The sequence below is a fragment of the Corella eumyota genome, chromosome 5 (assembly GCF_963082875.1).
Source record: "Corella eumyota chromosome 5, kaCorEumy4.1, whole genome shotgun sequence".
NCBI classification, from domain to species: domain Eukaryota; kingdom Metazoa; phylum Chordata; class Ascidiacea; order Phlebobranchia; family Corellidae; genus Corella; species Corella eumyota.
In genome coordinates, this window is record NC_137494.1 from 3015020 (window position 1) to 3032584 (window position 17565).

Below are 17565 nucleotides of genomic sequence, written 5' to 3' on the forward strand. Positions count from 1 at the left end.
TCCGATAATAATTTTTAAAGTTAAATTTTTACGCAAAAGTTAACTTCGCTAATCAAGGATTAGCGGGTTAACGGTTTGGTGCCCATCTCTGATTATATGACTTTGATTTAAACAAGGTCTTACCTTTTTAATTTTTTTGAAGATCATTTTTTCCATTTGCCCTTTAAATTCAGATTTTATATGAACCTAAGTTATGTTAACTGCATAAACTTTTAAGCGATTATTCTACTTTAACACATAATCTAAAAACAAAAAAATGATCAATTAAAATATATTAAAATTAATAATGCAATCATATTGGTTTATATGGAACTTTTTTTTAAACTTTAAGTCATTGTAATGCTGTTTTGTATAGAAATAATTAAAACAAAACACGAATTAAACGTTTAAAATAATTTGAACTGAAATGGGAATATTCCATGGTGTGCTGTAAAATAATTAATATCAAAATATCAATTTCAAAATAACAAGATTAATATAAAATATTTACAAAATAAAAATTATACGCAAATGTTAAACTAGAATATTATTTACTATTGCAACTTAGCAATGAAAATTAAGAATTCGATTAAAATTATGTTGTAAAAAGTTTAATAAAAATATTTGACAAATTTGTGGAACTGCTGCATTTTATCTTTGCAACATTTACAAAGATGGAACTCTAATATTTGACAAAATTTATAATTAAAAAAAGCAAAAAATTGAAAAATCTTTTAAAGATGTAACGCAAGGCAAGAAACAATAATATATTATACAAAGAAAAATATGATTTAAAAAAGAACAACAATCAAACAGGGAGAAAGTATGAGATGAGTTTAACTAGTTTGTTCTTATCGACTATCTGTACCGTTCAATTTAAATCATTTTTGTACAAAATATGTCAACAACTTTTCAAAATCTTTCTTAAATAAAACCATCAGTTTTTTTAAACAAAAAGGAATAAAATTTAACCCCAACTTATAGTGCACGGAGTCTTTTTTGTCTTAGAAAGTTGTCCCAAAGTTAAAAATCCAGGAGGCTAATGTTTGTAGGGGTTTTGTAGATTATAAAACTATCTCTCGATTTGTCGAATGACTGGTTGTCTTAATAGCAGAACAGAGCCTGATGATACGATAGGGAGATTGTTGTCACGATGAAATGAGATAAGGTGGCTTACACTGTCAAATTGTCGGTCTTTAGTTCGAACCTACAACATCAAAATTAAACAAAATTACGAAAAGCAACCTGAAGTAGAATATACTTCACTTAATATTTTTCCTTTTTTTAAATATTTTCCCCTTTTTGTAACAAAAAAATAAAATGACTTACAATGCCGTTAGGGTCAACCAATAACAAATGTTTATATTGACCCTCTTGTACCCCGCTCAAAACAAACTGCCCCTTAGTTGAGCTCTCGCGAACTAGAAAGTCACCATCCCGTGACAATAAAGGTTCGGCTTCTTTCCTGGACACGTTGCCATGGAACCAGGCTTCTGATTGGAGGGCGGTGGTGGCAGTGGTTGGTGTCATTGGTGGGTTGGTGGTGTTTGAAAATGGTCCTTTTGGTAAAAAATGTAAATTTTTACAAATTTCTTTTTTTTAAATAAATTAAAATAAATAAAAGCAACTTACTCATATCAAATGCATCTGTTGAGGGTCGTTTTTGATCTCTAGTGACCCCTATGGCGGCTGCAATTGCAAGTGCACCACCACCAACTGAACTTATTTCTGTAAAAATAAAAAAGTTAAAAAAATTTTTATTGTACTTGGGTAAAAAAATCTGTTTAACAATTTTGTAAAAAAATATCAATAATTAAACACAGTAAAGTCAAACTTTACAAAATATAATTAATACTTTTAAAACATTCTTTAAAAATGCCCTAAACTTTTGCACATTCTTATTACATCTTGAGTCAGGTTTAATTTTATAGGTAAATAGAAATTTACACACAATGGTTTCACACACAAATTACAATGTACATGCTCAAATGAGTCACTATATTATAATCATTATGTGAAAGGCAATTTACTGAGCTATAACATTACACCAGGATATAAAATCCAAGTCAACCATGAATGGAAACGAAACTTGAATCAATATTTCCTTACAAAACAATTTTACTTTTAACTATTCCAAAAATTATTGATAATAAAATATTTGACAAATTACTGAATTAGTTTAACTATTTGTAATATGTGTTTTAAAATCTAGATAAAATAAATTGTGAAATCACTAAATGCACTATAAAATTAATTTAAGTAAAATGATTATGATTAAACAAAATAGCAACACACTTAGATAAATTAAATAAATGATAAATTATTGATTAAAATAAAACTAACGTTTATGTGGTGAGGTTGGTGGAGTGGCAAGGTCGATTAAATTTCGATCTAATTTACTTTGTGGTTGTTGTTGATTGCTGGTTTGTGTTACCCTTGTATTAGCTGGGGCCTAGAAAAACAGAAATTATAAACAATATTATAGGGCTTAGATTAATCAGTCTAAATGTATACTAAATTAAATATAGATAAATATACAATTTAAAATTAGTTTTTAATTAAAATTCACTTCACAATTTTTTTTTTTTTTTCTACCTCATGGGGTAGAACAGTGGTGTTGACATAATTGTGATCTTCAAAGTTTCTTGCCGCAGCACGTCTCGGGGTCGGTACAGGGGTTGGCACTTGGGTCACAGGGGTCATGGGTGTATTGGGGGTCATTCCACTAACGCCAGACTATAAATTTAAAAATTAATTTATGAATATTTAAAAAAAAACAATTAGAAATTCTGTAAAAAAAAATATTTTAAATGCTTTATAATCCATATAGTACATAACAAAAAGTATCTGGGAATATTAAAATACAAAACCTAATACACATAATTAAATATTTATAAAAGCACAGGGTTCTTATTACACTGACAAAGTTTAAATAATAGAATTTTAAGTCTATCGAAAAATCCATTCATCATACTACTGTTTAGTTTGGCGGTTTATCTTTCTCTAATAAATAAAGAATATTTTATAATATGTTGATTTTATTGATTTTTCTCAGAAATATTCCACATAATTCTAAGGACCGAGGTTCTAGTTCTTAAGAGCGGAAATTCAATAATGTGGTTGTTTATTTTATAATATTATATTGTTAATTCTAATTAACATTTTTGCAAAAATTGGCACATTTTATGCAGAACTCACTGCAATAACCTAGTTTAATGGTACGTTATTTAAAAAAAACCTTAAGTTTTAGATATAATTAATATTATTTTCAGGTAATTTCTAACAATATTTAAAGCAAATAAATTAAAAATTTGTTTGGCATAAATTTGTAAAAACGAATTAAATAAAAATTGATTTTTGACCCGATACATAACAAGTCAAGTCCAAAAATTAAATCCGGGATCAAAATCCCCTGAATAATTGATCACAATAATTAAATTACATCAAAAATAATCAATTTTAAGTCAAAAAAATTAAATCAAATTCTTACCTGTACTCCATTGTTAATGTATTCTTGATTTTTTGATTCTTCTTCCCTGATTGGTCTGTTTTCGTCCAATCGTTTAAGTCCCGCCTCCGGTATGTTTTTGCCTGGAAGTTCGTTGTAATATTCAGGTTCATCATCTCCCCATCTGATAATTAAGTTGTTTTTTTTAATTACTAATGTAATATTTATATGTTTGGCATTTTTAAATATTGTTTTTAATAAACAATTAAATTTAATTTGGCCTACCAAAATAACATTAGAAGTTACTAGGTAATATTAGTTTTTAAAAATATTTTGCATTAACATTTATAAACATTATTTAAAAAAAAAACTTCAAAAATGTAGAGTAAACTTTACCTTGACTTTCCATCATGAAACAAGGGTTCTGTTCTGTCAGGGGGGGTAACAGCTTTGGGGGGGTTCTTGAGATATTCCTTAAACCTAAGTTCAAATGCTTGACCTACTGTGTTAATAACATCTTGAGCTAACCCATCTGTGCATTTAAGTACATGACATGCTAGAAATTAAAATAAATGTTTAATAATTTAAAAAAAATATTTAAATTTTTAAACAAAATTATTAGGCTATTTTAAAAGAATATTAAGTTGCATATAGTTTTACAATTGTTATTTTTGGTTATCTTTAAATCTTTATATACTTTACTATAAAACATATCATTGGCAATTAATTTACCTCTGTTATTGATTGGATCTTTAGCAACATATGCAACGTAATCAATCGTATCTGGGTCTCCTCCTGATGCAAATGAGATAGATTGCATTTGGTGGTTGGCTATAAACTAAAAAGTGTGAATTTTATTAAAATTCTAATCCAAACTAATATGAAAAAATACAATAAGCATATTGGCTATACTACAAAACACAATACCATAATTATGCTAAGATGCTATATTTTTAGACATAAATTAAATAGACATTGAGACAAAAAAGGCTTGGAAATTTTTAAATTGTACAAAATTATAAAAACATATATATTAACAGGCTAAAAAAATAAAAACAATCCAATTTCTTACTTGTCCTGTGTTGGTTACTACTAGAGTGAGACTTGCAGTTGAAATAGTTAAATTAATATAAGCTTGTGAAAACTGTAGGTTGGGTCGGTCACCCAGAATTCGTGCCACATCTTTTGGTGGCTTCTTTTTTGAACTACGAGTGGCAGCAGGTGGCAAAGGTGACACACCAGTGGCACCTAAAATACGCCAGATGGCCTCTCTGGAAAATTTTAATAAATCAGTAATTAAAACTTAAAAATATTAAAAATACAAAAATAAAAATAATTAATTTTCTTTTAATTATCTTAAAATTATTTTTCAATGTAATAAAAGATTAGAGCAAAAAAAACCTAATTCAGTGGGCATAACACCAGCTTAAGCATAAAAAAGCTATAATAATATTACAATAAATGTTTTTTTAAGGTTTTAACACCAATTGATTTAATCATCACTCAAAATTTTATTTTTATTTCCTAATCAATAAATTTATTTACACAAACAACATAAAACTGGTAAAGAGAAAATTAGAAAAATTATTTTTCCAAAAAAATCTCTAAAAAATGTCGGTTAGGCTAAAATTTATTTATTTTGATTTTGACAAGCTGTCAGTTTTTCGATAAGTTAATTTAGTAATTTTATTGTTATGGTACATACAAATTAGAATGCCTTCAGGGTAGTTTATATTTAATTCACCTTCTCCAACTAATTTGCAACACAAATATTAACTTTTTAACCAAGCTACTGCAAACTTTAATTTATTTAATGCTATTAAAAACACAAAAATTTGAATATAATAAATTATTAAAAATTTGGTTAAAAATTACTTAGTTGCAATTGTTCTCATGTCGAAGTCCAATGTTCTCATACTTTGTCTAACTTCAATACATCCAAGATACTGCGACAAAAATTTAATTTATAAATTTTATTTATTTAATCCAACTTAATTTTATTTTTCGTAATTTCGTATTAATTCATGGCTGTGAAACTATGCTACAATGACTCAGAATTAAAAATAATTCAGAAATTTAATTAAAACACATTTCTTTATATGGTTATTTACATGAACAACTGATATATACACCATATTACTAATGTCATTAAAGAGAAAAAGAAGGCACAAATAAAGAAAACTAGAAAATTTCTTTAGGCAACAATAGCTTTAAATATTAAAAAAATTTAAAACTTACCTGCACGGAGTATACAACCCCAGGCCCCATGACTGAGGTATCGGGGTGTAACCAACCTCGCTGTGGTTTGTTTACAAAACTTCCCGATTTTCTCCACTCCGTTGTCTGATCTCCTTCAACCAACTTCTTATTTTTTCGCATCATTTTTGTAAAAATTTATTTTTTGTAAATTATTTAGTTAAAATTTTTGTACACATAGAACAGCTGTAAAAATAAATATATTGATATGAAAAACTGTATAATGTAATGCTAAACACTTACATAGATCAAAAAGCTAATAAATTGCAATACCATATAGCAATATTACTTATATTAGCTGGTGTTATTTGTTCAAGTTTATTTTTTTAACCTATTAATAAATTTATTTTAATCGTAAGTTTTAAATTTGTTTATTTTTTTAAACATAAGTTTTTATTTTAAACATAAGTTTTAAATTTTCAAAACATAAGTTTTAAATTTGTTACATAATATCCTGGTGAAAACAAAATACTAAGTAAAGGAAATGTTTTTTTTTCCACATAGTTGCATAGACGTAAGTAGTTTAAAAATAACTCGACAAATTACAAAAACAGACCCGTTTTGGTCATTACATTATCACTGTAATTATAATAACTAGTAAATATTAGTCAGTTACCAACCTTACTACTAACTTAACGTTATTTCTATAAATAGATTGTTACTAACTACCAGATAATTGATTGGTGAAATTAATACGTTAAGGCATTGTTGTTTTAACAATCGCTTAAACAAATAACTTTTAGAACAAGTAAAAAACAATCAAGTTTCTATTTTTAATTGTTTTTAAAACGCTCTTTATAAAATGCAACTTTTCAAAGCGTTACTAAACTTTAATAGGTCAGTTTTATTTACTTCCGCAACCGGGTTTAAGGTTTTTAATGAAAAAACAAAATAAATCAAATTCTTTTGATTTTATATTTACTATGAACTAAGAAGAGGCTGGCTTGTAACAAAGTGTGTCACGTTGCGTCACGTCAACGATTTAACAGAAAAAATTACCCTATACCTACACAAAAACGTTCTTTGGCGCCAATAACTTAACACCAATAACAAAGGCACAGTGTATGTATTTATTTGTAACTTTTTTTGAATACAATAACAAACAAGTTAATAACCAGCGAGTAGCTCTTGCTGAATTGCTTGTTTTCTAAATTCTCGTTTTTTCGAGTTTGATTCCCGCCATCTTTCTTTCTCCTTCTGGCCTTGAAGAACCTAGAAACAAATAACAGCAAAATAAACTTTTAAGAAGACTTAAATTCTTACACAATACATTAAAAATAGACGTTAAAAGTATCTTAAAAAAAACTACTTTATCGTATTCTGGATTATTCATTTTGTAAGAAAACTTCCACAGGAGCCCTTTGTGACGTAGGCTTGTGTTTCTAGATGCAAGTGATGCAGTGTCAGAATGTTTCTCGTAGGTTAAGTTTGCCGATGAAGTATCTCGCTGGGGAAGATTTTTATTATATCTTAAAAACAAAACAAACAAGTGAGAATTAAAATCGATTTTTTTTCTAATAAGAAGCCAGTTTACCAGCAAATATTTTATACAACAAACACCTGTTGTCCAGTGAAAGAGGTAGATGTTTGATCCTTCCCTGAGCTTTTAACCTTCTGAACGCAAGAGGAGCAATTATTCTTCCTCGCTCGTCTGTTGGAGGAACTCTTGCCTCCGTAAGTACTCCTAACTGCTTCATCTCCTATTTTTAAAAATATCAAAGTTTTCATCTTATTAAAAGTTATCTCGACAGCATATAATAAGAAGAATTAAAAAAAACTCACTACTAGTTCTGCCTTAGTTGCTGTTATTTTTTTAGATCTTCTTAAAGGATCGCGAAAAATATCTCCGTTTTTGATAAACCTCGCGTAAGTAAACTTCCCCATTCTCGATGGCGGAGGAATATTTAACGGATACATCGACGCCACTAATGATGATATTCCACGACCTTCAGGATTGTAATTAGATCCTGCTCGACTGCTAAAATGTCGCCACACGTTGGCATTATATTGGGGGTCCGGTTGGGGTAATATAAGGGGTTCTAATCGGCCTGCATCGACCCAGGTTTGGAACGAAGAAAGGGGGTAAATGATAGTGGATTCTTCTCGAAACGTTCGTAACCTAAATATAAGAAATTTAAAAAAAAATTAACTAACTAAAATTATGAACAATTGCGCAGTTAAAAAATTCTCAAGACTTATAACAATATTCGTGAAACCGAATTAGAACATTAAGTTTTGCTAAATTTGCATTTTTGTGCTTTAATATATAAGGTGTGATTAAACCCATAATGTATACAATGTTTTTAAACTTCACAATATTACATATTATTACAATAGCAGATTACTGTGACTAGCAACACCTGTGATTTATCGAAATTTTTGTATCCGTCGTTGGACTCTTTTGCAACGCCAACCTTGTCTCAGGCCGTGGTGTAAAAGCTGAAAAGGAAACACCTTTTTCGGGAAAAAGATTTTCTCTTTCTTCTATCGGAGTATTGTTGATCCTTAGGTCGGGACTGGGTGGCAAACTTAAAGTCATATTTACAAGTTAGGAATAATTTCTACGGATAGTGCGTTATAAATATTACCACAACAACTATAACTTTTTTCTATATGTGTTGGGATCTATCCATTTTAGCTTGTTGAAACTAACAGTACAAGAAAATTCTTATTATCTTAATAAAATATCAATGTACGTTAACTGTTTGCTGCCTAGCTAATGCATATAATAAACACACAACCCTAACCATAAAGTGAAGCTTTTAACCGTTCAATAATATATTAAAACGCCTTCTGCAAATTTGTTTAAAATGTTTAACTACACATTAGCTGCTGATGTGGTTACCTACATTTATTCATGTTCATTGATTTATTACACAAACTGTTCACGTAGCTACTTTTATTTGCTGTGACAATAGGCGACACGCGGAAAGCTATTGATGATGTCACAATCATGCCATTGTACAAACAAAACACAATGAAAAGCGTAGTGCTCAACGAATCAAGTATTCGATACAAACTCAAAACTGATTGACTTGGAAAAAATTAACTCTACCAAATTGAACGTAAATATTAAAATTAGATGCATTTAGAATTCCAAACTGGCCTTTTCAGATTTTTTTTTTACATTTTCTGTGACGCAACAATGGAATATAGCGGTCAAACAAACAAACAAACAATATTAATGTAATTACAATACACATTCTTGTGATTTTGAAGTTGTTCCTAGTACCTGTCCCTTGCAATTTTAAACTTAACTAAAACGTGAAACAAATAAATATTAATACATAGGTAAATTTTATTCTCAAAAAATACCTTTTTCTGAATAAACACTAAACAAAAACAACAAAATTTAACAAGTTTAAAAATAAAACTTTAATATGTTAACAGCTTTCCTTAAACAGTGAAATACTATAACTTATATACTTTTTGGAACTATACAATAAAATGATTTATAATAATGGGGTAGCAAGTCCGGTGGTGGGAATCGAACCCAGTAAATCAATGCTTGAATTTGTTGGTTGCGATTCTAACTCAACAAAGGTTGAATCTAAAAAAATGTTTCTTGTAAAAATCCCTTTTTTTAATTTTTTTTTTAAATATCTAACTTTAAAAAATCAAAAATATTTATCAAAAAATTTTTTAAAATTTTTGTAAAACAAATTTTCATATATACATATTTCCGGGTAAATTAGTTTTTTTTTGTATATATCTTTATCCTTGATGTGGGAAAGTCGAATGCGCGACTTAAACATAGAGTAACATCAGTTACTCCAAACCAGTTTCGAGTTGCCTTTTTGCAGTTAGGGAATTTTATAGATTATAATTGCCCGGTAATTATGCTGCTAATTAGGTGCTGGCTCAGCGAGAGTTCATACAGTTTATAGCACCTTTCTCAAGAGCGCTACAGCATGAGGTCAATGGGGATTGAACCCACGACCTCATGTGTGGTGTAGCAAGTATTCTTACCACTACACCACACTGCCAGTTAAGTAAATTTAAAATGCTAGTTAATTTAAAATGCTTTATTTATTTTTAGATACAAAAATGTTCAACAAAAAATACCATTTTCTCCCAAATCGATAAGATCAACATTTTCCTCCATTGAAGTATCCAGCTCAGCCAACCATTTTTCATCTCCATTATCATTCATCAAATCAAAACTAAAATCCATTTCATTTTTTAAATCATCTTTTGCATTAATTTTATTTTCATTTTGTTTAGTTGTTGTTGGCGATGGAGTTGGTGAATTTGATTGACTTGTAGAACTACTTAGGATAGTGGACACAGCCGGACTAATACTATCACGAGTTGAATTTTCGGAGCTAATAGAAATGTTAGCAGATTTACTAATAGAATTGATAGGGCTACTAGATCCAGAAGTGGTGATTAAATCAGTAGGACTAATAGAGTTAGCAGGTGTTGTATTAGAATGTATAGGCACAAATGAATTTTCTGGACTTATTAGTTCATCATCTGATTGGTTTATATTACTGCTAGTAATTTTATTTAAAACAGTTAAATTATTAGAGGGAGAATGAGATCTACTTGAATGGCTAGACTCATTTGGGGAAATGTTATATTCATGGCCAACATATTGATCCGAAACATCGCCTAAATCATTGTTTGAATCTACCATTTGTTTACAATTAGCTGATGGATTCAAATTTTTTGATTTGTTCAAAATTAAAGCATTTTCTTCAGTAGAATTTTTAAGTTTTGAAGAATTTTTTGATGGTGTAAAATTTTCAGTTGTATTTTCTATGTACATTGATTTACTTGGTGTTGACATAGAATTTTCTAATTTTTCAAGAAACATAGAATTTTCAGTTGAAGTTAAGTTAATTTCACCAAAGAATGAAGAATTATTTTCTGTATTTTCAATATTTTGTTTCCCATTAACAAAGGTTAATTGAACTGCAGGACTTCTTGCTAGTTTGTCTTTGCTAACAAAAGCAGAACCATCTAAAATTAAAATGTTTTATTAAAAAGCTTAAAGGGGTAAAATTTTGCTAATTTGGTGATGTTATATAAACTAGATATTTAATTTAAAAAACACATTCTTATACCTAGTTGTGAAAAATGATCATGTTCGTATACACCAAATGTAGAGTTATCATCCATTACTTCATTTACAATCTAAAAATAATCAAATAAATATTTTAAAATTCAATAGGCTATATTGTTTATAACCTATGTAATTAATAATCACATTTACCCTAATAAGTTCACACTGTTGCCTCTTACTTAAGAGCACTATGACATTTAAACAGTAAGAATCGAACGAAGCTAAGTTTTAACCATTACCCCATAGCAACATTAGAAACAATATTTCTTTTAAAACATGTTCTTACCATATCCATTAATTTGTTTTCGCTTCGTGGTATAATTTCTGTTAAAACAAACACAGTATTTTTGTTAGTATTTAGTACATAAATTACTAACCACAAATAATAATTTTATTTTAATAAATTTACAAAAAACATTTTAAATTGACTAACCTTTTGCAGGTGACATTATAAGGTCTGTTGGTTTTTGTAATTCAAATCTATTAGAAAAATCAAGTTTTAAATACCCCGCAAAAAAACGTATTTCTAAATAAATTTTATATAATTTTATAATACAAACTTGAACTAGAATCTATAAATGTTACTCACCTATTTTGAGTTAAAATTCCTTGTTTTACATTTTTCCTTTTCACAGAGTTACTTGATTTTTTCTTACAACTACTTTGTTTCTTAACTTTTACACCACTCCTAGTAGTTTTAGTTTTAATATTTTCCTTATTTTCAATCATGGTGTCCTCAGGATTATATAAGGTATTCAAGGAGATTGTAGGAAAGGGTTTTGCTGGTTTTGGTTTAATCTTATATGCAACAATTTCTTGAAGAAAATCACTTTCTTCTAAAAAAACAGAAATATAATTTATTACAACTCTTTAAGTCTTGTCTAAAAGAATTTTATTCATTGATGTAATAAATTAACTTAATATTTTTAACGTTTTTTGTATTTATTTATCCTCGATATGAAAAGGCTGGCAACTTTATGGTCTAAACTTAGAGTAACATTTGTTACTCTGACCTAGACCTGAGTTAGTTTAAGATATTGTTGTTTAATAATTAACAAATAAATTTATTTAAAATTTAAACCTGTTTCTGGTAGGAGAAAATTGTTTTCGAATTGACCATCAAGGCGAAATGGTTGAGTTTTGGTAGGTTGAGAAGAATTCAGTTTGTAAAATATTTTATCTGGAATTTTAATTTCCCCTTCTAACAAAAAAAAAAATAATTAAAGTTTGTATATACAATTTTTTTAAACAAAATTAAAAACCCCCATAAATTAAAACCAATTAAAACAAATTATTGCAAAATATGTTAATAATTACTAAATTCACAGCTTTTACAAAAAGTTACTATAAAAACACTTTGTTCAATTAAAATAAATTTTATTACAAAATCTTACTCGATTCAACATATAAGTTGTCTAATAATGTTTCATATTTATTTTTACTTGATTTCAGTTCTTCATAATCAACAGTTAATTTACGACTAAAAGTAAATGTAAATATATCTAAGTTAACATTTCTCCTGTTGGTATATACTCAATAAAATCATTAAAAATTATATGCAGAATAAAAAAATTATTTATATAATAAAAATCACAATATTTAATTCAAAAACTAAGGGACTAGATTTAACTTACCTAATATCAAATAGTTTCGTTTTATTATTTTGTTGAACTCTGAGTAATGTTTGTACAAAATGTAATTGCTTTTCAAAGTTTGGCAGTGGAACTAATATAAAAAATAATTTGGTCATGATTATTATACAATAAACATAAAAATAAACAGTTTTATTTATATATACACACCTGAATAAATTTTTTCCAATAATATCTTCAAAGATAAATTCCATAAAAACATCAAACTTGAAAGATTAACTTTTTGATCCTGATATAAAGATGTCCCCACATTCTGTAACATCGAACAAAAATTGTAAAAACAAACTCAAAAAATAAAATTATTATATTTAATTATACAAGTTTTAATATCATTAAAACAGACCTGATAAATTTCTTCTTGGCATTTTTCCACTAATAAATTAGGTACAGTTGGTTCAATATTACTTCCACCAAGACATAAAACATTTTCGCTAGTTCTTGTTATAAGATGGTGGACAACATCACTCTAAAATGTTAACAAAAAAATGAAATGTAAAATAAGAAATTAACTTTTTCTGTGATTTTCCTACATTCTGTGACATTTCTTGATTAGTTTCATCCAACTTTCTCCACATTTCTTGTAAATTTCTTATTTCTTTTTGTTTAGCAGCGATCATTTTACTAAAAAATTTACATTAAAATGTTGAGACTTTAGGACTAGGAAAAAAACAACAAATTGGTTTAACACATTAAAAAAAGATCATTAAAAGTAAGTTTATACCTTTCATTAGTTAATCCAGATGCAACAAGTTCTTTCTTAGCTTTTAAAGCAATTTTATTTCTTTTTTGTAAGGAATGAAATTCAGCTGTAAGTTCTCTAAAAAAAATATACAATTAAGGCATATTACATTAAAAAAATTAAAAAAAAAACAGAATGTAAAAATGTAAATAAAATTAAAATGCTATTTTAAAGGACACTCTTACTTCTTAATAGTTTTTAAATAATTTTAAATAAAAATTAAATATTTTTTTCTTACTTTGACAGTTTCAATAATTTTTGGTCAGTTTGTTTAATTGTTTTCATACTTAAAATTAATTCCTTGTAATCATTTAAACTTAAAACCTCCATGAATTTAACCTGAGCTTGGTTTATATGTTTATTAAACTTAATCCCCAATGGTGCTTTCCCTGAGATATGTTTATCTAAAAACAAAAAAATATGGTTTTAGTTTTTTTTTTTTTAATTTTTGAAATGTTATTTTTATAAACATACAAAACGGTAAACATATATATAATTATAATAAGTAAAGTACGCACATCTACCATCTTATTTATAAATTACATTAACCACATAAAATTAAATATGTTACCTATATATTTAAATAAAACAAAACTTGATAATGAGTTAAGTACTCTGATTAATTCTTCACCACACGGAGACAGGAGAAGAGTAGATTTTATTTTGGGAATATTATGAGCTGGATTTATCTAAAAATCGCAAAAATAACATTTAAAAAAAGTGTTTACAGTATTAAAAAATCTGATTTTCATGCTTGTTTTTTTTTAAATTCGTTAATAAATAATTTAATTATTTGTTATATAAAATTTATATTTTTAATTTATGTCACGTAAAATCTAATAAATCTTACATCAGATAGTTCACGAAGCCAAGTGTAAGCATGTTTACGAAATTCCGATATTTGTTTTTTATCAGATGCAGGATAACAGGACCTTCAAAATTATTCAAAAAGCATAGTGAAAAAGCAAGTATATAAAATAGTTTTAAAACTAATATTTGGTCTATTAAAATGATTAAAAAAAATAAAGCAATTTACATTACTACTTTTATATACATTATGTCTAAATTAATGTTTTTTTAAATTGAATACAAAGTATTAATCTTACTTGAACAAATGGTTGGTTTTTGCTAAGTTAATTTTTTGAAACAAGTAATGAATAACAACGATGAATCCATTATTGTTTGGTTTGTCAAACATACTTAAATTTAATTCACATTTTCTAAAAAAGAAAAGTTATGTAATTCCAAACAGTAAAATAGTAAGATTAAAAGTTAATACAGAATAACATTAAACATAGTAATTAGGGGCCTATTTTTTTAAATTAATCAGGATACAATTAAATTTTATATATATACAAAAATATTTATATATATACAAAAATATTTTTTATAAATTTTATTAAACTATGTCATATTGCAAACATATTATCTTACCTATAAGACTTTTCTTCTGCATTAAAACCCAACAAAATTAAATTTGAGATAAAAATCTGTTTGGTTTTAGCATCCATATTTGAATATCAATTTTATATCAAAAATAACTTATTAAAATATTTCTAAATAGAAAGAAATTGTGCTACATTGCATAAATGAAAAAAATAAAAATTTTTATGAACTTCAGTTTGTACAATTCTTGAATTAATATTCTAAACTTAAATGTTTGCTTTATGATTACTCGATATAAGTATATTACATATAAGTATACTACAGATATAAGTATACTACAGTTTAATATAACAGCAGTGATAAGTTACAGCAAAAAAATTTGAATATTTTGGCGTAAATTTGAATTGATTATGATTAAAAATTGTTTTCCACAAATGAAAAAATAGATTGGACAAAAGAAAATGTATTGGCTATTTTATAATCTATGAATGGCAGTTCAAATATTAAAAAAAAATTATTAACAGTAAACATGTATGTAGAAAATTTTTTTTGTTAATTTAACATTTTTGCTTGTAAGTTCCGAGCAATGCTTTTTTACAAACTTCACATTTTTGTTGTAAAATATTTTATGTTTTTTACTCGATCATTACAACGTCAGAGTCAATCACTTTATCCCCATCTTCTAAACATGACATCCTTCTTCGCTTCGAAGAATTACTTTTACTCCCTTTTATGACATCATCAGATATGATGACATCACTTGCTATGACATCATTATCTTGGGCTTCATTTGAACCTTTCCGTTTTCTAGGCTCCCGTTCTGATTCTTCGACAATTTCCACCACATCATCGTCGCTATTGTTTTTTGATTGTGACTCAGCATTTTTAGCACCATCTTGGGTTGGTTTATCCTCTTTTGGTGAAATTATTCCTGATTTACCAACAATGCAAAATATTTCGTCATTTTCAAAACTTTCTCCTTGGATTAGATTTAAAATGAGATCGTAGTTTTGTAAAAAGTCGTCAGCTCTTAATCGACTCCCGTGAATAACCTGGAACTCACTTAAAGTTTTTCCCAAAAACTCGAGATCTGGATTCTCATCCTCACTCGAGATTAAGACAGTTCCTTTTCCATCTAAGATTTCAACATCCGGAGCCAGCATCCCGAGAGCGGACTTTAAAACTTTGTCTCTAAGATCCAGTAAAGTCATCGACTCCATCTTTAACTCAATGGTTATTTCAGGTTTTTCGGCGCAAACATAACAACCTGGTTTAGGTGGGTCTAAACTACATGGCACTAATAGTTTTTTAGTTGGGTTCGCCATTTTACAGACAAACACCATTTTGCATTCCTCCATTTTCTTGCGGACAACGCACAATGCTTGCATTACAATTAGACCTGCTACAATGGCATTTGTGGTGGCAATAGCGGGTATAATATTTCCTGCCATTGATTTAATCTGAAATCGACTTTTCTCTGTGATTCCGAAAATGTTTGCGCGAATATTGGCCGCAGCACAAGTAAAATTCATCGCAGAGTTATCATCCTTGTCCCAAGTTAAAATCCCGTCCCCAGTATTTACTCTTTCCTTAAGCTCAGAAATACTTTTATCAAAAAGTTGAGCATTCTCTTGCAAGGATAACACTTGTTGTATATCTTTTAGGATGCAATCTTTGCTGTTCTCAAAAGATTCTTCCCACTTTACTGGAGTTGGTGCTCTTCTTTTTTGCCAAAGTTTATCCATCGACAACAAATATTTAATATCTGTGTCGAAAAGTTTAGTAAATATTTTCGATAAATTGTAATCGCATTCACTAGCCCATTGTCTCGTGCTTGTTCTTTGTATATTGCCAGCAGCTGTTTCATCTTTCGAATTTTGATCCGATTTCTGATCTTCGTTGGAGTTTTTAAAATTTTGTTCTGTAGAGCTGTTTTCTTTTGCTTCCGGATCAGCAGTGTCCGGAGAAACATCCTGATCTGCATCTTCTTCTCCAAATAGTTGATTAAACAAGTATTTTGCCCACACAATACAATGGATAAGTTCCGATGGAGTGTTTCTTATCGTGCACCCCGGAAAAGATTTTTGTTTTGGGGCAGGGGTGCACTCGTAACACTCAGTCAACCCCTTTTTGATAACGGTAACTTGACCCAAGTAGCCAGCAGAACCGCTTTCAATTAAAGGAACATCAGCAGCTAAACACATTCTGTTTACATGATTTCTGGCTTTGGTGTTATCCAATGCATTTAAAACGAGGTCAAATTTCTTAAAAAATTGCATGTTATATTCAGGGTTAAAAATTGTGTCATGTCGAGCGTTAATTTTGGCGCTCGGACAAAGTCTTAATACACTTTCTTTAGCAACCCTTGCTTTAGACATACCAACATGTTTCTTTTGGAATAAAAATTGTCGATTTAAGTTGCTAACATCAATGGTATCAAGATCAATAACTTCTACGTCCCGGAATCCTGTTAGAACGAGATCTTTTAACAATTCGCAGCCAATTCCACCAGCACCAACAACAAATAATTTTGCTGAGGCAACAAGTTTAAAAATGTCTTCATGCAAAGGTTGATTTTTATTAAACGACATCTTAACCTATCCTTTTTTCAGTTTTTGGTTTTAAAAAAAGATTGGTCAACGTCTATTAAAAAGTAATTCTAAAATTATTTTTAGAAGCCTACAATTTACACATGTATGTTAAACCATAAATAATACCGTTAATTTTGTACCAAAAGTTCACATAAAAACTAAATTATTTACGTTTATAAAATTAATTTAGAAGTTATATTATTTTCCTGAAATTTTGAACTTTCTTTTCTCATAAACTTTAAACCAAACGCGCGAGTTCAAAAACCGGCGACATCATTTTTAGGAGACCGAACAAAATAATTATTTATTAAAGAACTATTATATACGTCTAAATAAGTTACGGATTACTTGTATTTTAATCAAATACAATTGTAAATATGTTTTTATAATATTAATATAATATCTAAAAGAATGTGAATTAAGTAATTAGCTAAATTAAAATTACT

The 17565-nt window shown here is 28.0% G+C and overlaps 4 protein-coding genes across 5 annotated transcripts; all 4 read right to left on the reverse strand.

The window, feature by feature from the left end:
- Positions 1-413: 413 nt before the first annotated feature.
- LOC145752234 (SHC-transforming protein 1-like) lies at positions 414-5865 on the reverse strand. The gene is made up of 11 exons (XM_082568478.1): positions 5666-5865; positions 5303-5373; positions 4500-4698; positions 4160-4265; positions 3824-3983; positions 3470-3611; positions 2575-2715; positions 2323-2431; positions 1612-1707; positions 1309-1538; positions 414-1186 (listed from the first exon to the last, which is right to left on the reverse strand). The coding sequence occupies exons 1-11, from the start codon at positions 5807-5809 to the stop codon at positions 1052-1054; spliced, it is 1533 nt and encodes a 510-aa protein (XP_082424604.1). The 5' UTR covers positions 5810-5865; the 3' UTR covers positions 414-1051.
- Positions 5866-6739: 874 nt separating this feature from the next.
- Positions 6740-8533, reverse strand: LOC145752237 (testis-expressed protein 52-like). The gene is made up of 5 exons (XM_082568481.1): positions 8044-8533; positions 7466-7802; positions 7244-7383; positions 6993-7152; positions 6740-6895 (listed from the first exon to the last, which is right to left on the reverse strand). The coding sequence occupies exons 1-5, from the start codon at positions 8220-8222 to the stop codon at positions 6791-6793; spliced, it is 921 nt and encodes a 306-aa protein (XP_082424607.1). The 5' UTR covers positions 8223-8533; the 3' UTR covers positions 6740-6790.
- Positions 8534-8969: 436 nt separating this feature from the next.
- LOC145752229 (uncharacterized) lies at positions 8970-14714 on the reverse strand. 2 transcript variants are annotated; one of them, XM_082568472.1, is made up of 18 exons: positions 14577-14714; positions 14249-14362; positions 13993-14074; positions 13714-13831; positions 13381-13546; positions 13125-13220; positions 12934-13024; positions 12747-12869; positions 12554-12656; positions 12386-12476; positions 12146-12231; positions 11833-11952; positions 11341-11584; positions 11185-11231; positions 11038-11075; positions 10753-10822; positions 9749-10648; positions 8970-9233 (listed from the first exon to the last, which is right to left on the reverse strand). In XM_082568472.1, exons 1-18 carry the CDS (start codon positions 14651-14653, stop codon positions 9136-9138), a joined length of 2664 nt encoding a protein of 887 aa, XP_082424598.1. In that variant the 5' UTR covers positions 14654-14714; the 3' UTR covers positions 8970-9135. The 2 variants fall into 2 exon arrangements, with proteins under 2 accessions (XP_082424598.1, XP_082424597.1); XM_082568471.1 differs by having other exon boundaries at positions 11341-11587.
- Positions 14715-14891: 177 nt separating this feature from the next.
- Positions 14892-17164, reverse strand: LOC145752233 (SUMO-activating enzyme subunit 2-like). The gene has a single exon (XM_082568477.1). It carries the CDS (start codon positions 17117-17119, stop codon positions 15164-15166), a length of 1956 nt encoding a protein of 651 aa, XP_082424603.1. The 5' UTR covers positions 17120-17164; the 3' UTR covers positions 14892-15163.
- Between the last annotated feature and the right edge of the window lie 401 nt (positions 17165-17565).